Source organism: Panulirus ornatus, chromosome 48, assembly GCF_036320965.1.
Source record: "Panulirus ornatus isolate Po-2019 chromosome 48, ASM3632096v1, whole genome shotgun sequence".
NCBI classification, from domain to species: domain Eukaryota; kingdom Metazoa; phylum Arthropoda; class Malacostraca; order Decapoda; family Palinuridae; genus Panulirus; species Panulirus ornatus.
The window spans coordinates 28,215,062-28,238,309 of NC_092271.1; the positions used below are offsets into that span (position 1 = coordinate 28,215,062).

Below are 23,248 nucleotides of genomic sequence, written 5' to 3' on the forward strand. Positions count from 1 at the left end.
GTACACATACCGGCACTCACCCCTTCGTTCACCTGATGCTTCAGGTGATCATTATAAAGAGTACATCTTCATTTTACAGTTTCATGACAATCGTGAAACACTTGGTTCAGTCGCTTGCTGATTATGGTAACCCCGCCCAGCCAGGGGTGAGAGTCTCGGTTGAACGATGGTGAGAGTTGATGTAGGTAACATCAAGCATCTTGTTTATGTTTGAGGCTGTAGTTGATTGCCCTCGTCAGCGGTAGGTACGGGCGTCTAATACAGTCCCCAGGATGACTTTCGAAAGCTATTATGATAACTTGTCATATGTCTCAGTGTTTACACTACAGCCTTAGCTCTGACAAAGATGCCATTACAATGACGTTTCTTCTGTCTTCTTTCCAAATATGTATCATTGATGGCGTCCGACTTTTGGGTTGTATCGTATCTAACCAGTACCTGTGTGACGTTAATCTAACCATTAACGGTTAACCCCCAGTTTTTAACTCTCTTGACTATATATCATTCAGCAGTCGCAAGATAGTAGTAACCACCTTAGCTCATGCTGCTTCAAGACATAGAGCAGTTCTCTTGGAATGATTTAATATCTTTCAGTGTAAACTCAGCTATTTCAGTCATAGCATATTTAAGATCGTACAATAGATGATAAACCACCGTCATCTTGTTTTCCTCAACAGACGAGGAAAGATTCATTGGAAGCCAAGAATCCCAATCCCGAGGGCAATCCCGGTAACCCTCACCCTAAAAATCCGAAGAATCCCAAAGCTAATCCAGAACCTGAAAATCCAAAAGATTCTAAAAATCCAAAACGGGACGTAAACGTAGGTACCTCTGTAGCTACACCTCCTTCATGGTTCTAACCCGGTGACCCTCAGCCTTATGATCCACCGTGGCCTCCTAAAGTTCTCATAGTTTTCTTCCGGATACAACTGAGGAAAACTATGGGAAACCCGGCATATCACGAGTGCAATACAGTTACATGTGAAATACTAGAAAAGGATCATATTTCTGAAGCGCCGCACCAACTGTACATAACACGATAAACAAGCTAATCCCAGGTTGTGTTATCATCGGTTTGTTTACGTTGAGAGCGTCACAGCCACCATTGGACGATGATGCTAACGCTTTCCTGATAGGCCAACACATGGGTTAATCATGTGCTAGTATTGGTAATAACAAAATCATGTCCGAAGAGTGAAATTCATTAATATTTGGTGCGATTTTCTCGGCTAACACAGTAGACCACCACACCTCTGTGATTCTCACATGATAGGGCACAAGAGAAACTCATAGATATTAACCTTGGAATTGTAATTATTCTTTTATACAGAACTAAAACCATGTTCATTTTCTTAATGATTAATATTCGCTCTGATATATATATATATATATATATATATATATATATATATATATATATATATATATATATATATATATATATATATATATATATTTGGAAAGAGAGATCGTTATCTGGAGGGGCAAAAAATGGTTATGTTTGAAGGTATAGTGGTCTCGATGATATATGGATGGGAGGCATGGAGTATTATAGGTGATGTGTGGAAGAGGGTGGATGTGTTGGTATGAAATGTATGAGGACGTATGGTAATAAAAAGAGTGTGTTTGAGAGAGCTAAAGAGGGTGTACTGAAATGGTTTGGAAAGAATGAGTTAGGAAAGGTTGAGAAAGAGGATATATGCATCAAAAGTGGAGGGGGCAAGGAGAAGGGGGTAGACCAAATTGGAGGTAAAAGGCTCGAGTGTAAAAGATATTGAGAGATCGGGACTTGCAGGAGGGTGAAATGCGGGCAAGAGGTAGAGTGACAGGGGTCGACATGTTGTCAGTAGACTGAACCAGGTCATGTGAAGTGGCCAGGTTAAACTATGGAAAGGTCTGTGGGGCCTTGTTGTGGATAGAGAGCTGTGATTTCGGTGCATTACACATGACAACTAGAGAATGAATGCGACAGATTGCAGTCTTTCTTCGTATGTTCCGAACGCTAACCCGAGAATATATAACATTATAGATAATATACAGGTACATCATCGAATGGTCGAAATGTTTAGACCCTGCGCACTGAGTGTGTGTTATAGTAACTATCATCACATTGCTATGGTAACCTTCTCTAACGCCGTTGCGTCATAATACATACATCAACAGTGTCACAGATAAAACAAGAATGATCATAATAATGGATGGTATCAAAACTTTTATATTTATAAAACCTTCCGGATTTCTGATGATGTACCTGTATGTCTATATATATATATATATATATATATATATATATATATATATATATATATATATATATATATATATATATATATATTTTGGCTCCTTGCTGTGTTCTTTTTTTGGAAGGGGGAATTTTACCTACCGTCTCCCGCTCCTCTAAGTCGCTTTCTACGTCATGAAGAGAATACGTCGGTCGTATTAGATTTCCCCTATCCCAGGGATGATATATATATATATATATATATATATATATATATATATATATATGTGTGTGTGTGTGTGTGTGTGTGTGTGTGGGCGATTTTTCGAAGATAACAGACTGCTGTATAAGTATAATTCTTTCATAATATAACGGGAGGACGACGTGAGGAGCTAACACCTGCCACACCCGGCATGACTGTGTTTGAAAGACTGAACATTACGGTCGTCCTTATGGTTGGTTACATAACCCGACTACACTTTGTTTTTTGTTTTTTCTTTTTTGCTAACGTCAATCATTATTTTCTCGTTATATATATATATATATATATATATATATATATATATATATATATATATATATATATATATATATATATATATATATATATATGTTTACAACTTAGCCAAGCTGATATATAGTATGTTTTTCAGCAGTTGCAAAATAGTCGTGTAACCTCTTTAGCTGTTGCTACTTCGTTACTTAGAGCAGTTTAATTGTGTGCAGTTTAAGATCAACTGTTTGAGTTATAGATTAAGATCTTAAAGCCGATGATAAACCATTATCATGTTTTCCTCAACAGCCGAGGAAGGACAGTAATCCAAAAGATTCATTGGAAGCCAAGAATCCCAATCCCGAGGGCAATCCCGGTAACCCTCACCCTAAAAATCCAATGAATCCCAAAGCCAATCCAGAACCTGGAAATCCAAAAGATTCTAAAAATCCAAAATTAAACGTAGGTATTTTGGTAAATGATTTCATAAAGCTAACTCGGTGATCTTCAGGCTTATGATCCAGCCCCGCCGTCTAGTGCACTTGTAATTTTTCTCTGATTTAACGATCAGGAGGAAAACTACAAACAGACTTATGTACAGGATTATAGTAGGAACTAGATGTGACATTAGAACAGGATCATACATCTGAAGCTCCGCCCCAACTGACTATAACACGATAAACAAGCTAATCCCAGGTTGTGTTATCATCGGTTTGTTTACGTTGAGAGCGTCACAGCCACCATTGGACGATGATGCTAACGCTTTCCTGATAGGCCAACACATGGGTTCATTATGTCCTTGTAAGCATTATTGATGAACAAAAATCATGGTCGATGAAATTCATTAATACTGGTTACAGTTTTTTTCGGCTAACACAGTAGACCACCAAGATCTTACTGAATGTCATAGAACAGGACGAAGAGTTGATGAATAGTAACACTTCTAATGTTCGCATTTTGTTTATTTTTTTCCTTCGTATAGCTCGAATATTGCATTTTTTCCCCTCAAACGTCAGTCATTTCTGTTGTATGGTATACTTTTAAGTACCAAACCATTAAACATTAATACGTGTCCCACTTGTTTGTTCCGTACGTTTTTTTTGTTTTTCGTTTTAGTTTTTTGTGAGAGAGAAATAAACTCCTAAGTTGATTATATGTTAGAAGTTCGTACCGGTGACCAAATATAATTATATTATAACATTTTAGGAACCTTGTCTTGTCTTTAGGCAATAAGGTCTCAGTTGATCCTCTGGTGTATCTGGAGATGTCTTAACCACAGTAGTTGAATGATTAGTGAAAGAAATTTGGGTCATTTGACGTATAGGTCGGGAGGAATGTTGTGTAGGGAGGACGAAAAGGTAGCAAGCCCGGGAAATGGCGTCTATCTGTTGGTTTTGGGGTATGTTCTGTGTTTTCTATTGCTCTTTGGTTGTGAGCTCTGCTTATTAAGGCAGGTGAAAATTCTTGTATCAAGAGGGCTTCCATGTTCTTTAGTGTCCTTTTGTTGAGTTGATTTTCCTATTTTGGTGTGTCTTCTTCGGTCGTCTCTGGTCAGTTTCCTCCATTGAGTGCTGCTGGAGCATAAACTGATCAGGAGCGCCCTCTCTTTGGCCCATTGTTAATTTCGTAGATAGTGAGGCAGTGGAGAAACCAACATAGTCTCTGTTTCAAGGCCTACATTTTTCATCAGTACATCAATATGTGTAGATCACAGATGTTTTCCTATATGAACCGAGGTCCTGGGTCAGGTTGATCTTCATAATTGTGCTCATCTTCATGTTCTTTGTCATCAACTTTGTCCTGACTGTTGATAAATATGACGTACTGACTGTTTATCTGACAAAGTACCCTCTCGTTTTTTATATAAGAAAAAGACATTAGATCTGAAAGTATAGTTGGGCGACACTTCCAACATGGGTGTTCGAGCTAGAGTTACAAAAGAGCCGTGTCAAATTTACTTCTTCATCTCGGCTTCTACATTGTTGTTGGTTTCCAGTGTTGTTACATTGTCCATGTTCCTGGTTGAGAGTTTCTTAGTTAATTAGTTCTTAAAGGCTTCTCTGATCACAGTTAATGTGAACTCGTGCATCATTCTACCTTTACAGCCATCAGCAGCTCACAGTCAAAGATATATAGAATGCATGAAACGACTCAGAGCAAATAGGAAGACGCTATTTCCCGGGCTCGCTACTTTTTCATCCTCCCCACACAACAAAATACCCCAATCTTTGCTTTACTTCTCTCAGGACTATAAGTCTAGTGATAACATGTTTGGTCCTGTAATTACCTTGAACACCCCTAATGATTCGAAAAAGAATTTCGATCGTTTGTTATAACTTGGTGTTTATTGAAATATTGACCCTTGACGATCGATAGACCTAAAGCCCAAACAACCAGCTAACCCGTCGATCAGTCATCATCCTCCCACGGTGATAGATACACTTCCAGAAATCGTAGAGGATCACAAGATGACATACTTTTGCCCAAAAGATGGCGCAAGGTTCATGAAATATTACAATACAATTTTATACGTTGTGTGTTGTGATCTCTGACATGGAAATAACAGAAGGGTTTGTTTTCAGTCTTCTACAATAAATCAAACCATCTATTAGTAGTATTAGTTGAACAACTAGGAAGCTCATTAATGCTATATGTAATATATACACTGCTTCTGTAATCCAGCTGATGTATTTCTATGTTATTCAGCAGTCGCAGGATAGTAGTAACCTCTTTAGCTGTTGCTGATTTAGAACTTGGATTAGTTTAATATCTTTCAGTTCAAGGTCAGTTGTTTGAGTCGTAGATTAAGATCTTAAAGCCGATGATAAACCATTATCATGTTTTCCTCAACAGCCGAGGAAGGACAGTAATCCAAAAGATTCATTGGAAGCCAAGAATCCCAATCCCGAGGGCAATCCCGGTAACCCTCACCCTAAAAATCCAATGAATCCCAAAGCCAATCCAGAACCTGGAAATCCAAAAGATTCTAAAAATCCAAAATTAAACGTAGGTATTTTGGTAAATGATTTCATAAAGCTAACTCGGTGATCTTCAGGCTTATGATCCAGCCCCGCCATCTAGTGCACTTGTAGTTTTTCTCTGATTTAACGATCAGGAGGAAAACTACAAACAGACTTATGTACAGGATTATAGTAGGAACTAGATGTGACATTAGACCAGGATCATACATCTGAAGCTCCGCCCCAACTGACTATAACACGATAAACAAGCTAATCCCAGGTTGTGTTATCATCGGTTTGTTTACGTTGAGAGCGTCACAGCCACCATTGGACGATGATGCTAACGCTTTCCTGATAGGCCAACACATGGGTTCATTATGTCCTTGTAAGCATTGGTAATAACAGAATTATGTCCGATGAGTGAAATTTATTAATATATATGTGGTGCGGTTTTCCCGTCTAACACAGGAGACCACTACAGGTATATGTGGTTCTCTCATGAGCGAGCAGTCAAGAGAGATTGTAAACAGTTGCAGATCCCATATCCAGAACAGTTTGTTTCACATATTCCATATTTATCATGACGTATCTAATGAAACGTAATGTTGTTACTGGAAACTTTTAATTTCGTTTTCATCGATTTGTGAACAAATGTTCTGAAAGTGGGACGGTTTACATATATATATATATATATATATATATATATATATATATATATATATATATATATATATATATATATATATGGGACTAAATCGTTTGTAGACGAACACTTACATTGCCAACATTCTAGCAGCTTTTTAGGATTTACAGCTTCCTAACAACATGATGAAGGTAATATGATATTCACCATATACCATATATAACAATTACATATGTGCACTGTGGACGTCCGTACTTTTGTTTCAGGAACTTTAGATTATCCTGATAATCCTGTGATTATTGTTTTTTTTTCCATAACAGGAATATATATATATATATTTATATATGAGCGTAATGTATGGTATGTTAGGAGATGAACGAATATACTAGTATTATAAAACATTGAAATGTATCATGACATTATCTAATCCAGTATTTCTCTTTCCTCTCTCTTTCTCGCACATACTGTTACTTTCTGTCTTCCTCCTCCTGGATTTCTTCTTTCTTTGGCTCTGAATGTCACCATACCCCCACCGTCCGGGCTGGCCTCTAGAAACCGAAAATCGTAGAACCTAAAGGCGCGGTAAGTGGGTGTTCGGAGTAGTGTTGTGATCCCTCCCCCACCCACGCTTGGTTGATGCTCCTGTATTTACTACGTAGCCTGGCTCTGTATTACTCCACTCTCTACTCCAAGTTGTTGCTGCATCAGGAACAGAACTGATGCCTCACATTCCTTATTGTTGTTCTTAATGCTTTCCAACGTACCTGGCTTTGTGTACAATTGCTGCATTACCCATGACCTGTATATTTGCGTACTTGATCAGTTTCTAAACAAGGTTATCATCATTAAATTACACTGTAATTGCCAAGCATGAAAGCAAGAAGTAAATATCGTATTTCGAACTTGATACAAACCTGCCATAGCAGTCCTGCCTGGCAGTTACTGTCATCAGTTCCATTTGTCACTCCTGTTTATGACACTTGGTCCCACTGTTCCCTTATCTGTCCGAAATACGATGTTTTGTATTAAGACACAGACTCTGTATTTTTCTCTAAAAAGATATAAATGTGAAGTTTTATGATTTATCTTATGGATATCTTGTTCAGGTAAGTTTGATGTTTTTCATGTAAGCTATATTGAGGAGCATAAGCTTGAAGAGAAGTAAAGTTAAGCTGAGAGAAGCTGATGAGACTTTGAAGCTTCACTTGCTTCCCTTCCATGAGTTGTGGTGTCTCAAACTACTTGTCGACACTGACTGGTCATTTCCTAATGCCAGGGACAAGTGTCACAAGAATAAGGAGAAAATATGCCTTGTGGAAGAGCATTGTTTAACGTATATTATACAGAATCAGTCTTGAAATTGAGTTTGATGTTGTTCATTAACGTCGCTTTGGAGTTAGTGTATCAGCTTCCCGGCAGCGTGACTTCTGCTTCTGGAGGCTGCATGCCCGCCCTCTGGCGTCTCTGTGAAGTAGTTAATGTTGAAAGGAGTAGTAAGTGTAGTAGCTCGTGGGCAGGTAGGTGGTGTGCCTGGCAGTGCTCGCCTACTTCATCATTCTCCACCGTCATGTTCCTGCTTCTCCACGCTCGTGTATATCTTGCGACCTTTCGTACACCACATTACGATGCTGTCGTAAGTTTCACAGTTTGATCAGGAAAGAAGCTGAATGAATTTTAAGTGTATATTGTTTGAGTGTAACATCCCGCTGTGGGTGAGTGATCCTTAACATGGATTTAGATTATTAGTGTTTGGAGAAGCAGGCGACTGGCCAGAGACAAGCACTCTGTCGACTCCCCCACCTCCTCCTCTGACGGTAGGGCTGGACGACCTTCTGGCTTTGGCCGTCGTAGTGTGGCGCCCCCAGTCATCCACAGCACGTTAAGTGCACCACAGGGAGACGCTGGGGCTGTGCTGCGGATGGCCACTGTAGCTCAGCCACCAGGACTCACTTCGGTACCAGCTGAAGTGAGTCACGTCCTCCCGAATGTGTTGTGGCTGGAGGAGCACACTTACCCTCCCTCGGTGTTGCTAACTGACGCGTCTGGATGCAAGTCATAAGATGTGGAACGGAATCAGCCTGAGCGTTGTTGTTGTTGTTGTTGTTGTTACTCCGGCAGACGAGCAGACGTACCATTTGTTGTCTGTTAGACTTTTGTTAAATACTTTCATTCTGTAACATGATTGGTGTATGCCAGCAATTTCACTTTGGAACGATGTTAGTCGGTAGTTCGGTGTATATCATCGTCGTCTTGACTTTTATTAGTCTTGCATTTCAAGCTTTCGATGTGATAAAACGAATTGAATGCACGTAGCCATTAACATACAGTGCTTTAACTACAGTGACGAATGTATTGGATGTTTTAGCGACGTTTGCGAATACTCTTGATGAGTTTCAGGAAGGATAAACCATACATTTGATGTTTTACATAATTCGAAGCTTATGTTCAGTGTTCTCACTAACAGTACACGCATTGATGTTTTAGCTAATGCGGTCCAGGTGCTATGCTGCTAACTACTTCTAGAGAGACATCGGATGTTTCAGCTGGGACAGTTCGAACATTTGATGTTGAACTCAGTTGATATAATTGAGGCTGCGATGTTGACTGTTGTAGGTTTCCTTATAATTGTCAGAGCCTAGAGTTCTCTTTCCCGCGTATGGCTTCATCTTATCCAATACATCATTGTTACGAGGATTCTAAATGAATCTTGCACTGCTTCCTTTGTCATGCTTTCGCGTGCATTTTGCCGTCGGCTGAGCCTCGATGTTCGGTGTCGTGAAAATCTTAGTTCTCAAATATGATCAACAGAAATCTGTGTTTGTTTTAGGTAAAGCCAATACCGAAGCGACGAAGCGGTGCGGGTACGTTAAGTGAACCGCAAGTGGATAAGGGTCAAGCGATAAGTGAAATAAACTTTGAGAACAGTAGTGTTATGTCTAGGCGACATACAGTTGGCGATGTGATCGATCATGGTCGTGAGAGCCCGATAGACACTACCCTTCACAGTTTTGGCGACGAACAGCCAACGGGAGCAGCTCCCGACGACGACCAGAGAACGGAGAATGGGTGGTCTTGCCCCGCTGGAGCCCGCCAACCCAGACTTAGCCTTCCCCTGGTGAGCCGAACCCCACTCAACACCCTCCCCACGACTCAGCCTCCCGACCTCCTAGGCCCACCCGAGGAGGACGTTCCCTCCCTCCCACCCATAAAGCGCAGGAGCAAGTATGAGCTCCCGGAAATCGTGGAGACGCCGGAAGAGGAGGACCGAGGCATTCGTATGTTCATGCAGCGACGGCGGAGCATCGACTGTAAGGTATGTGAGCTGGCTTGGTGTAGGAAGATGTTCTGGGCCGGGACTGCTACCATACTGCTGACTGAACCATCCACCTTTCATGCATGTCTTCATTAAACCATGTTAATGAACCTGTCATCTGGTGTCACTCGGCGGTTCGGACCGGGTCCCAAGACTTCTCTCTCCACTGTGTGAACCTTTGGTTCATCTCTGGTTCGTGCAGAGGTCCAGTTACTCACGCGCACAATTTATGGTTCGGTCTTTCAGCTCATCTCTACAGTGCCATACGAGTTGTGTGGTCTGTGGCACAGAGAAAGAAGGTAAGGAACGTTAAGACATAAGTTTCCTTTCTTGAGATTCAGCTTCAAGCCTCGGTAGTTTCACGGGTTTGTTCAGAAAACTGTATCCTCCCTTCCTCCTTCATACAGTATCTGCCAGAATTAACGATGTGGCACAATCTGTAGAGAGAGAGGGTGAAGCATGTAGAAGCCGCTAAACCGGTTTAACAAGAATATATGCAGTGACTCTGTACCTCCATGTGTTTACCTTATAAGTGGAGTCAGAAACCTCACCATGTAAAGGAGCAGAACTTTATTCAATTTTGAGAACATGTTTCGTGGAAGGAGAGTTTGTGAGAGGCTTGAGGCTGATCCTGTTGCCTGTAGGAAGATTGGCGTCTGATGGTTGGTAAGTTATCATACAGGAAAGTTCTTGTAAGTGACCAGTGTACTGAAAATCCAGCGATCGTTTTGTAAACTGCATAAACTGCTTAATAATCTTTTAAACGTCCTTGAACCCATCTTAAACTGCCATGAAGTCTGTAAACCACAGTGGCTGTATCGCCTGTATCGCTCATCTCTCACGCAGCTTGCGCACGACCACCTGTGAATGAAACATGCGACGCTTGAACCACACTTCACCCAGCCAACCCTTCCCTCCGACACCACCATTGATTCCTCTGCGATTTTGCCTATATTGTAAACTGTACACCATTCAGCTGTACACAGGCAGGCTTGTACTACCAAACTAATCAACACGATTTCCTTGTAGACACAAAGCAGACGTGTCGGCACCTAAAGACAACCGACTTACCGTCGTGTTGCTCTTTATCGTACCTTTGTGTAACCAATATTTAGCATGATGTATTTTTCTATACTGACACATTTTTGTAGTACAATAGTTTACTTTATGGTTTGTACTAACGTTGATTTTATCCTTTAGCAACATGTGCATGACGTTTGTGTTCCTAGAACCCAGTAGCAGACGTAGTGCCGTGTAGCGCCAGGGTGTGGCTGACACTGGTGTGTAGCGCCAGGGTGTGGCTGACACTGGTGTGTAGCGCCAGGGTGTGGCTGACACTGGTGTGTAGCGCTAGGCGTAGAGTCTCGCTTTGGGTCATCCTCGGTAACCCCGGGTTACCTCCGCCCGCACCTGAGGCCGAGGTAGCCAGAGGTCTCCGAGGGACCCCAGTTTTGCTCCTCGGTGAACGCGTCGATATTGCAGACACCGCTGGTGCTAACCACTGGCAACGATGCGTAGGGTGATAAGACCTGTGAGGACACACGTCGTGTCAGTAATCTTGAGACTTAACTTAGGCAACTTTGGATCACCACACGACCTTCATCTGGTACGTGGATGACCTGGTAATAGAATTCCTTGTCGCAGATGTAGGTCGTCTCGGGAACCATAGATTTCCTTGTGTTCGAAGCCTGTCAACCGTGATGGCTTTCATATCTTTAACCCAATATTGTCTCTGTTCATCACAGTCCTCATCATTTTCGTCTTTTTATTCACTTGATCCGTCGTTAATGTTTAATTGTAGATGAAGAGCTGTTGCGGTCAGCGCTCTTCATACGCCTCTTTGGATGAAACCTGGACACAAACAGTGATGCGTCCTGCTGCTTGTCAAGGCTGGACGCCGCGTCGTCCGTCCCTCCGTCACCACCAGCGTCAGTGCGCGGGAACACACTAGTAATGTCAGAGACTCTGCGTCAGCTCATGACCGTCACTGTCATGCAGCATCACCAACCAGAGCCTCTGTGTCAGCTCATGACCGTCACAGTCATGCAGCATCACCAGCACAGTGATGGCGGCTAAATGAACGTCACAGAAGCTCTTGTCTTACCACGCGGGATGCCTCTCCTTGCCGTAACCCCCTCACCCTGCATGTCCACCTGTGTGTGCCTCATCCTCACTTGTCTCTCTCAGGCTTTGGACGATATGCTTCTCTCCTGCAGGACGCTCCTAAGATCGAGGTGATCAAGGAGAAGTCGCCTGAGAGGCGCGGGTCCCTGGCTACGGGATCAGGACCTCCCAGCAGAAGAGGTTCTCTCATCCCTCCTGAGGAAGGAGCAGGAGGGCGCAGGCCGTCTCTCATCATCGCGGATGAGGTAGGTCCTCCCCACCCCCCCGCTGCCCTCCACCCAGTCAAACATGGTCCCCGACCACACAGACGTCTCCACCACTCCTGGATAAACGCAATACATTAAGTTGTCAATGACTCTCTTACTTAGAGTCGTCTCTCAGCTCATGATCTTCATATCCATCTCACTGGGAAGTAACATTTCCTTATGACATTCAGTTTCATCTCTTTTCATCACACAGCAGGTGTGGCAAGAGGAATGATCTGGTATAAGGAGTCTACTTCAGTTGTCTAGTGACCAGTGTTGCCCACTTATGTAAAACCTTTTGTTACCAAGTGTCTGTGGGTCGGGTGCCATATCCCCTTGAATTTCATTACCTAAGATTTTATTTTTTGCGAGAAAGTTTTTCCAGTTTTGATTTATATGTCATGACTATATGAAATTTTCTTTTTGAAACGAATTTTTTATGAAATATATTTTATTATCGATGAACTTCTCTTCCTCTGTTCTGTCAAAAAAAAATATCTAATAACTGCAGCTTTATTTGACCACTGTCTTCTTATTCTTAATATATGGCTAACACCAACTGTTAGACAGCTGATACAACTTACTAGACCTACTCTAGCTAGACCACACACACTGAACCAGTGTTGCCTCACTCACGACCCCAGGGTTCTGGTCCACCCACGACCCAGGGTTGTCAACCCCAGGGGTCTGGTCCACCCAGACAACCCTGGGTTGTCTTAACTCCAGGGTTCTGGTGGACCTGAGCCAGTGGGTCCCTCCCTTACGTTGCCACTTTGGTGACCTAAGGTTCTCATGGCCTGGGCTGCCCTCTGTGGTGTCTAGACTTGGTCATGAGGAGAGGTATGAGTTGCCCCCACGGGGCGTGTGTGTGTGATGGTGTCATGCACACGCGGGGGAGGAGAGCGACACTGGTTCATGACGTGAGTCACCGGGACGAGGTTGCTGACTCTCTGATCAACGTGACCTTGTGGTCTGTGTTTGTATTGTGGTCAGATGAGCAGCACAGGTTCCCGCCTCCAGCCACTGTGCCTCACATAACACCTCTACAGCCCGCTGGAACCGGCTCTCTCGACGTCTTACTTACACTTACCGTCGCTTTCTCGACCGCCGTCACCTAAATAAATAAAGAATATACCCTATCCTAAATATAAATACTTCTAAATAAACTAAAGAAATACATATATATATATATATATATATATATATATATATATATATATATATATATATATATATATATATATTATCGCGCGGCTAAATAGAATAATTTGATATAATTCAATTTATTTCTTTCCTTTCAGGTTTTCCTGAAATGTTTAATAATTATGTAATAACTAGAGTTGCCTTCCAGCAATACCTGCAGTAGTGAGGTTAACCATCTGCAGCTGATCTGACCTCCGACGATTCTGTTTGGTTAATTACTAAGTTGACCTGAGTTTGACCTCATCTCACCTATTAACCTTGTGATCTATACGGTTTCTGTTGGCTGTATGCCGACCACAACAGGTCGTTTCTACAATATTTCGGAATGGTAACAACATCGTGTTGTTGTTGTTGCCATTTCATAAATAATTGACCTCGTATTAAATACTTCTTTATTACCGGACTGATAATGAATTTACGAGTTATATTAATTGGACAGGTTTTTACTGATTAAACAGATAATTCGGTATGAATATTCACAATAAAGATTAAATATATGTGCAGAAAGATTAAATAGAATTCGCTCCAGGGTCGATACCCCAAAATTTAAGCCAGAGGCCCATTTTCTTTGCCATCATTTCGTTTACCTTTCGGATTTCTCTGTTGGTTTTTAAGGTATTTTAATGTCATGCATTCCATGGTGAGGATTGAAGTTGTTAACCTTCAGTATTATGACCAGATCTTTCAGCAGTCTTAAAGAACAGGAATTGAATGTTCAAAGAAAACGGGTACTCTAAGTAAACACAATAAATTCCGTAAATTCTGGGGAGGCGTGGCGCACCTCGTGACGTCACCAGAGGGCCAGGACTGGGTCAGGGGTCAGGGCGGTCAAACACCCACGTCCAGGAACACATGCGGTAGGAGGTACACATACATACACACCATCAAGGGTTCACACGCACACGTTCATGAAGACAGAGTTCACATGTACTCACTTGTACAGTCAGATCCAGGCTTACATTGTACGCAAGCAGGACCTCACCCCAGTCCTTGTACAGTTTCTGGACAGCCTCAACGACCATCTCCTAATGTGTACTTTGTCAGCGAGTAACGTGCAGAATGATCACCTCCTCTGACAACACATGGATTACCTCCACCATCAGAAGTGATCCTACCAGCGGGTCGGCTCCACACGGCGCAGAGCCGTGTGTCATGATCAACAGTACAGCCTGGGTGCTGCTGGGGCTGGATCCATGTGAGAGGATGAACCAGGACTCAGAACCCACGTACTTTTGTTCTTTTACATCGACTTGTGCACCCAACAACATTCTCTCTCTCTCTCTCTCTCTCTCTCTCTCTCTCTCTCTCTCTCTCTCTCTCTCTCTCTCTCTCTCTCTCTCTCTCTCTCTCGTTATATGGGATGGATTTAGTATAGGCAGGAATCATAGGCAACTCGCAGGAATTTTGTAGGCTGGGGTCTCTGAGGTACTAACCGTCAACACACAGTTGCTTCACCGTACACACACGTACACAACCTTCACATGGAGTCACGTGCGGGACATCCTTACTGCTCCTGGGGGATTATGTGTAGACGTAAGGCTGCCACGTACGACGGGCCAGACGCCTGATATCCTCTCACATGTGATGTTGGTACGTCAATATACAACAGATTTCACTTCAGTTCAACGTTGTGCTGTAACCACCTGAGTTTTCAGTGTTATAATAACGTTGATAAGACTCTTAAACAGTCAGTAAGTGGCTGGACGTTGAACATATGGCTAGAGTGGCCACCGCTGGGAGGATCAACCTGACTGTCATAACCTCATGTACTCCACCGGTCAACTGATATGACCCACACCCAAGTCTTGTACATGTCGCCCTCAGACCTGTTGTTATGTAGCACATGTGGTATTCGTCCTGTGGTGCACAGATGGTCTCTGGTGCACCAAGGACGCCACCTGTCCGTGGCCACTGTCCTTTGAGAACCGCTGGTGTTTGGAAGCTCTGGTGGAGCATCTTCCTGACCCCGGGTGACCACCTTTCAGACACCAGCGACCTGTCCAGCTGCTAGTCGGACAGACAGACAGACAGGCTGCCGTCTGCCCATGTCTGTCTGGACCTCGTGTCTGTGTCTGGTGGCTTCCTTGACTTCCTCGTCATCCAAACTATTGTGTTCCCATCGTCAGACCCGACCCAAGACTCCCGCCATATTGATATGTTTGTGCGTACATTATCCACACTCCTTACACACACACACACACACACACACACACACACACACACACACACACACACACACACACACACACACATTCTGCTCTACACCTTCCACTACAGAAACACACAAGTGCCAGTCAATGAATGCCACGCCTCTATTTCCTAGGGACAACGGAAAGCTCGGCCGGGAGAAGTATTCGAGTTTAAGGTAACAGAGGCGACTCTCCTCTTGAGTCACAGTGAACTAACGTTCTTCAGTCCCCTTGTTACTCTCCCCTCCACTCCCACCCACTGCGTTAAGATAGCACGTTCATTCCTTACTGTCTCAGTTCCTGGTTCGTTCGATGGTTCCGATTCCCTTGCATTCCCTCCCGCTGGTCCCTCCACGATCATGAGGAACATGGCCCCCTGTATACACCTGTGTGTCTGTGAGGTAGATTAAGACCATGTCAACATAAAATCCAACAAACTGTATTTCGTCAGCAGACGATTCCTTGGTGTACGAGTGTTTCCCCGTGTGTGGATGACTTGGTGTACGAGTGTTTCCCCGTGTGTGGATGACTTGGTGTACGAGTGTTTCCCCGTGTGTGGATGACTTGGTGTACGAGTGTTTCCCCGTGTGTGGATGACTTGGTGTACGAGTGTTTCCCCGTGTGTGGATGACTGTTTTGGTTCATTTTCCTCCTCGTTATACATCACTGGGTGTTGAAATCCCATGCACCAATCTTGTGAATACCTCCACGTCCTTCCTGCATTTTGCCCACGATTATTTTATTCTTTGATTCTGTTGTGTTTTATGTTTGATTTTTTTTATCTACATGAGATTCAAACACACCTGCACCCCTTGCCTTACCCCCTCAACACCTGTATCCCTTATCTTTACCACCTCAACACCTGCATCCTGAGGCAACACCTGCTTCCTCGTCCACGGAGCTTCGCCCAAATTTGTATACAAAGACCCATTGGTGTCAGCTGACCACACTGCACTGTTCTCTTCTCTTCACCTAGTCAGTGCCGACGTATACAACTGGCTGTTGGGAAATAAGGCGACCCTCCCCGTTGTGTGTCGTCAGCTCACACCAGTGTGGGTGACTCTGTCCGAGAAGGATTACCTTGTTTTCCTCCTTCAGTTAAGGTTGACCCCGTGTCACAACCTGCACCCCTCACAGTTAAGGTTGACCCCGTGTCACAACCTGCACTCCTCACAGTTAAGGTTGACCCCGTGTCACAACCTGCACCCCTCACAGTTAAGGTTGACCCCGTGTCACAACCTGCACTCCTCACAGTTAAGGTTGACCCCGTGTCACAACCTGCACTCCTCACAGCTACCACCTGACTAACTCCCACCCTGCTTGTGTTCTTTTGGTTTTCACTTATTTTATTTTGTAAGTTTATTATGTTCTTGGTGAGGTATGGACCTGCCTCACGTCCATTGAGTTTAATGTTAAGTTTTCTTTTATTATTGTTTGGCAACAGACTTGGTACCTTTATTTGATGTCGTCTTTTGTTCTTTTGCGCCATCCTGCTGAGGTTAGCACCATTTTATGTTATACACGAGTTCTAGGTCTTCAGTTGAACATATGAACAGTTCTTTAACAGCTTTATAATGAGTTTCTTCGTTCGCCCACATCTTATTTTGTGGTACATGTGTAATGTTTGGTCTTAAGTATGTTACATGTCTTGCCCCTGTACATACGATGAACAAAAGTTGACAGCCGATGTACGTATTTTCACGCGTATCTTGTTTCACATTAATGATAATATTGATACACAGTCTGACGCTTCTAAAGGATCGTCAAGATAGGTATAGTACACACACCCACACACACACACACACACAAACACACACCCGCACACACACACGGAGCACCTCACCCGGGGTGTCACACGTCCCGGGCGACATACACCGCCACATCTCAGGTGTCACTACTCCTTGTTATGTGTAAGACATGGTAGTGGCAACGTGTACGACACAAACACAGTCTTACCTGGGTTAACACTGAGGTTCTCGCCTGGCGTTGTCTGGGCGCCAACCGCTGACGCAGAAGTTCTGATCTCGCTCACTCTTGTCTTCGTCACTCGGCCAACTCACTCCTAGCTCACTACCAGCTCACTGTGAGCATCTCACACTCTGCATCTCTCATCTCAACTATGAAAAGTGACCAGGGTCACTTATTATTGAATGTCGTGCCTTTATTTCATAGGGACAACGAAAATTGCGCCCGGGAGAAATGTTAGAGGAGTCCAAGGTAACACAATTGTCCCTATGGTAACACTGGCCTCGCGCCCTTATTGTCTCTCAGCAACGTTGTTCTTGTCTCTGTCCTTCCTCGTGAACCAAGCAACAGTGTCTTAAGTTGATGTATATGAATGTGGAACAGTCGATATGTGGGCATGCGCTTGGCTGTGTTCCCGGCTATAGCACTTGGCGTGTGCCGGAGCTAAGAATCCTAAACCTTGCATTAAGCCTCAGTAAAGTACTCTCCTGCTGTTTACACAGATACGTGCTTATGTCTTACAATTTACAGTCAACGATGTGTGTGTTATTTCTGTTAAATATTACCTTTGTTGAGTTTTTACTGATGAAAAGAATTGAACTAAAGTCGTGCGTGTTAGGAGCTTCTGGTGTTTCGTGTCCTGAACTCCTGTGGCGCGTCGGAGGAAAACATACTTTACTGAGCCAATGTTTGGTCTATGTTTTGCAGACTGTGGTACATGCTTGGTGCCCAGAGGCTTACTGGAGGAAGGGTTTAACCCGCTCTCCCTTCATGCCCTCAGTAGCCACCGCTGGTATACATGTGTTTAGAGCTTATTGCAAGTCTGTTGGCCATAGCCTCTCGAGCTGCAAGTGAACTAACCGAATCAGCCTAATGCAGCGGATGTTTTATGATACCTACATAACCTTTGTCTAACTTAGTGCATATTTATCTATGTGTATATATTTACATGTATATATTGCAGGAGCACTGAGTATCCTGTACAAGGTTGGTTGCATCTTGACTATTATTCTATACTATGTTATTCCTCTTCCGCTGATTATTTCATCCCTGTGTAGAAAGATGGTAATTTAATGCAGTAGTCGTCGCTGGAGACGTGGTGCTTGCTTTACAGCGTCATCTCAGAACTTTCTCCAAATAATGCTTTTATCTTTTCCTCACCTTCTCTTCAATAGGGGAAACTAAAACCCGGCGAGCAGGCAACCAAACAGGTGAGCTGGCAACACAACGTAACTATGTGGCACTGTGTCCAGTGGGCGTGGAATGATAAACAACTGATAAATCGTTCTTTCTTCCGTTTTCTTTCTTTCCTGTTCCGTTTCATCACCCACTCTTATATTTGTCTATGTTCTAACACTTTTCTTACATAGTTTCGGACGTTGTAGTTCACGTTCTGAACGACCTCGTAACCAATGTATAACTTCTGTCATCTGTCCATAGATTTAGTCTTTTTAAACTGATCACAGCTACAACACATCTTGTATAAACTGTTTTATATATTCTTAGTGAACAGTATTTATATATTTTTTTCTCTTTCGAATTGAAAACATGATCATGAGTATGGTCTTCCTTACCTGTCCACCACTTTCCTTTCTGATTTAAATTCAGTTTTAAACCTCTTATGACCACTTGTATTCCAGAACTGAGTAGGGTCATCATCTTTATAGATACTGTCTGTACTCCTGTACACTCATTCGTGGATGGAAGCGACAGGCAGCTTATACCTCCACCTGACGATAAATTCCATGCGTCCAGTCAAATCACCGGTTAACTGTACAACACACTCACTTGGATTGTCCATGTAGGGTGAAGTTCTAGAAGCAAACCGTCAAATCATTGTCGTAATAAGTCTAAAAATATCGCATGATGTATTCGTAAGTCTGTGAAGATATCAGATGATGTTGTCATGAGTCTGTGAAGATATCAGATGATGTCATGAGTCTGTGAAGACTACAAGATAAAGTCAATGTTTCATCCCGGGTAATGGACGGACGTAGGTGGTGTGTGGGCTGCTTGTCGCTTTCTTGGACGTCTGGGTCTGGTGTTCCTTACCTTAGACCTAAGATTCTTGCAGTGGAATTTTCTTCACTACCATACTACTTATTGTTGATTTATATCGAAGTGTAATGATTTCTTTCCTATTAATTCTCTATATGTGATAAGCAATCATCTTGGGTCTAACGCCTTTATTTTCTCTTTAAATTGATGCCGCACAAGCTAAATTAGAAACACTTAAATCACCTAAATAAAAACAAAAAGTCCTCTTCCTAAATCATGCTAAAATCAAGGTTTAAATTACATTAAGTTAACGTTAGTCAAGATGAAACTTTTCAGCGGCACGAGGCAGACAGTTCGAGACGCGACCATCGTCGGCTGCAGAGCTCAGCTATTATTCCAATGTTCTCTTATCTTAATGTATCTTATTGCCACATTATGTGTATGTAAAAGTTAAAAACTTGTAAAACTTCCTAAACCCTTTAAAATACCTTACAATAACAGTTTGATCATAATGAATATTACGTTGAGCGCTTTGTACTTCCCAGCGACTTCTTTATATCAACTTTCGCGAGACTTTTCCCTCTTAAATTATCCGTCCGTATTAAATCATCGCTTTTATAGTATTTGCTTCCTATCACTTTGTCTTATAAATCTTACTAACAGAATACCCTAACGTTCCTTTTTTATATTAGAAAAATATACAAAAATGAATTCATAATCCAGCGAATTATTCTTATTTACAAACACAGAGTCGCTTGAGACCAGGAGAAATTCTAGAAGATGATCAGGTTGGGACAACAGACTCTTTTTGGCTTTTGTTGGGAATTTCCCAATGCGTTCCCCAAGCTCACACTGTAACACTCAACTCGCCTCATCTTCACCCAACAGTCACGCTCACTATTGCTCAAGAGCTTTGGCTGGACGCTCCAGCAGCTGGAGGGCCACGCGGGCCAGGAGTTGCTGACATCCAAGAGGGCGTCCTCTGAAAAGAGAGAACTTTTATTCATACATGGGGTGGAACCCGCGTGTCCAGCCTGCTGAGGTGAAGGCTTCCAGTGGGCTGGATGCTGGAAAGCATTAACCTATTGGGAACTACGGCACACTGCTTGAGTTCGAGGGTGCGTTCCTTAGGCATGATCGTCTGGCCATCACATCCGAGGGTTGGACGGTCTTGCTGAAGGGTTGTACCGTTGTGCTTAATGATTCCCCACCTTGGTCAACCCCATCGTAACTTGGGGGGTGTAAGATCTTGGATGCGTCAGCTCCTGGACGTAGTAGGCGCTCCTGCTGTTCGTACGTTCTGGACTTTCGTCATGGAAACGTATATGATCATCGCTCGCTGCCTCACTACACTTCCTGCCGTGTTCATATAGTAACGTCTTACCTTGTGAGAGGGGTAGTAAGAATCATTTCTCTGTGCACCTTGCTTGTATGACGTCGGTGTTACCTTATGAACACGGAAGACGGAAGCCGCTCACGCCATAAGGCCTTCATGCCCACGTGAGCCCAGGTCCATCACTGTTTTGGGCCAACTCAGACCCATCATTGTGTCCGGTTAACCCAGGCTCGTCACGAAGACGGGCCAACCCACGGCTTGTCACAGTGTCGGGCCAACCCAGGGCCCGTCACTGTGTCAAGCCAATCCAGAGTCTTTCACAGTGTCGGGCCAATCCAGGGCCCGTCACCGTGCCAGGCCAACCCACGGCTTGTCACAGTGTCGGGCCAACCCAGAGCCCGTCACTGTGTCGGACCTACCCAGGGCCTGTCACTGGGCCATCGCCATCATCTTATGCAAACTATCCCTGAGTGGTTGGCTGGCCGGCTGTAAACCACACGTTGGTTCTCTTCTCACGACTTGGCCAGTTCACTGTAGAGCCGCAGTGTTATGTCTTACGTACACCCAGTTGGGTAGACAACTGTGGCAGCCGCCATTGCCAGCCACTCATCAGATGACAAACAAAAGACTTGGCTGTCGAGTGCGTATGCCGGACTTATTTCCAAGCAGTGTGGTTGTCACGGAAACTAACGTCTTAAACATTCCTTCAGTTAGAGATGAAATTAGAATGGGTGTAATCCTCCATGTTTCAAAAATAATCCAAATTCAAAATTTTTGATTCTTCAACCACACGAGCCTCGAGCTTGGACAATGGGTCCTGAGCAGGTCTTCTCACTAAGAGTGCTCACCTGCCATTACTGACGAACGACTTAACGCTCTTATTATCTTACACTTCTTGCTGCTCTGTCCTTTCATTCTATGTGTTTTGTGTATGAGGGTGTGGCTGTGTATACTAGAAATAAATATTGACGTAGAGTAAGACTGTGTGTCGCGGCTTCATCTCCGTTAAACCAAGTGGCTTTACGGGAGGCCTCTGGATGGTTGCCATTTTGTCGAAATTTGTGGGACCTGCTTGGAAGGAGCATAGATGACGTCACTTGTGTGTTCATCATGATGGAATGTAAGGATATGTCTTCAACCTTTATACCTACATAATTTCACTATGACGCCTCCTACTGCTTGGTTTAACGAAGACATGCCTAAGAAGTGTTCTTATGTAGTGTTGTAATGTGTACGTAATTAGAATATGTAGTGGCTATGCATAAACTTTAGTATTTATGCATATATATCTAGGTGTAGATGTATCATTAAGTGGTATACAACCGTCTCTTCCTTATTCTGTGACTGACACATCTGAAACGTGTACATTTGATGCTTTTGTTTAATGAATTGTTGGACATTTGATGCATTTGTTTAATGAATTGTTGGAATTTTTCACTATATGATACGCATTTCGCGCGATTGTAAATTAATGGTCAAAGTTTTTCATTCATTATTGGCTACGATCATACTTAAGGTAAGTTAGCAAACAATTAGACCTTGTGGAGACAGGGATCTACAAGGAACAGTCCAGTCCCCTCACTTTCGTAATCTCTCTGTCCTACTACCATTCCACCATCCTCCCTCCATCATTTACCTTCTTACCACTGTTCCATATTCTTTCCCTCTTTGTCTTCACCCTACCCCCTTTCCTTCTCAAACGCTCCTTGTGAATCCTTATCTCACGCACGAGTTCCCTATCTAATACGATTCCAAATTACTCGTGGATCTTTCCTTGGCGTCGATCTGCTTCACCACCATCACCACCACTACAACAGAGGCGACGTCCGAGCGCTGACATGCGTCGGCCGTCCGTCCAAGACGACGAGAAGATGGACAAGCCCAGCACCCCGCTGAAGTCCGTCGGCGGCCCTGCTCCAGCCATCGTCGACGTCCAGCAGAAGTACACGGCTGTTGAGGGTAGGTGGTGGTTGTGTGTGTCCCGAGTGTCATAACCACACCGCAGGTTACCCCTAACCATGCACTCCTCCTACACACAACCCCACGTTCTCATCACCATGCTGTCCACCATCCCCACACAACGCCTATCACGTCCCACATAATTGCCCCTTCAGCTTTTATTCGTCATACAGTTACTCACTAAATTTTCATAGATGACCTAGTTTACGTTCTCATCTACATTTGACGCTTTCAATTCAATATTTTTTTCCCTGAGTAATTGTGTAAATGTGGCAGCATGGGAACTTTTAACGTCCCTTTGAGGAGGTAGTTTGCGCGTTAATGATGTTTCCGCTGTGTTTCCAGACCAGAACGGCTATATCGACTTGGTGATTGAGGGCAGCCCGCCGCCCAAGATCAAGTTCTTCAAGGGCATCACTGAAATCGTGGAGAGTGGTCGCTACAAGGTCCACACTGATGGTGACACCAACACCATCACCCTCTGCATCAGGAAGACTAAGGCCAACGATGAAGGTCGATACAAGGTCATCATCTCCAACGAACACGGCGAAGACTCCGCAGAGATGGACTTCTACGTCTCAGGTGAGGCAGGAGGGAGG

The 23,248-nt window shown here is 43.5% G+C and overlaps 1 protein-coding gene across 1 annotated transcript in view; it reads left to right on the forward strand.

Moving 5' to 3' along the window:
• bt (projectin protein bent) overlaps window positions 1-23,248 on the forward strand; it is a 178,750-nt gene that overhangs the window by 66,942 nt on the left and 88,560 nt on the right. The window contains 10 exon segments of the mRNA XM_071690353.1: window positions 678-821; window positions 3,024-3,176; window positions 5,568-5,720; window positions 6,870-6,899; window positions 11,847-11,999; window positions 17,564-17,608; window positions 18,532-18,567; window positions 20,104-20,142; window positions 22,508-22,649; window positions 22,995-23,231. Of these exon segments, the coding sequence (XP_071546454.1) occupies window positions 678-821; window positions 3,024-3,176; window positions 5,568-5,720; window positions 6,870-6,899; window positions 11,847-11,999; window positions 17,564-17,608; window positions 18,532-18,567; window positions 20,104-20,142; window positions 22,508-22,649; window positions 22,995-23,231 (1,132 nt within the window).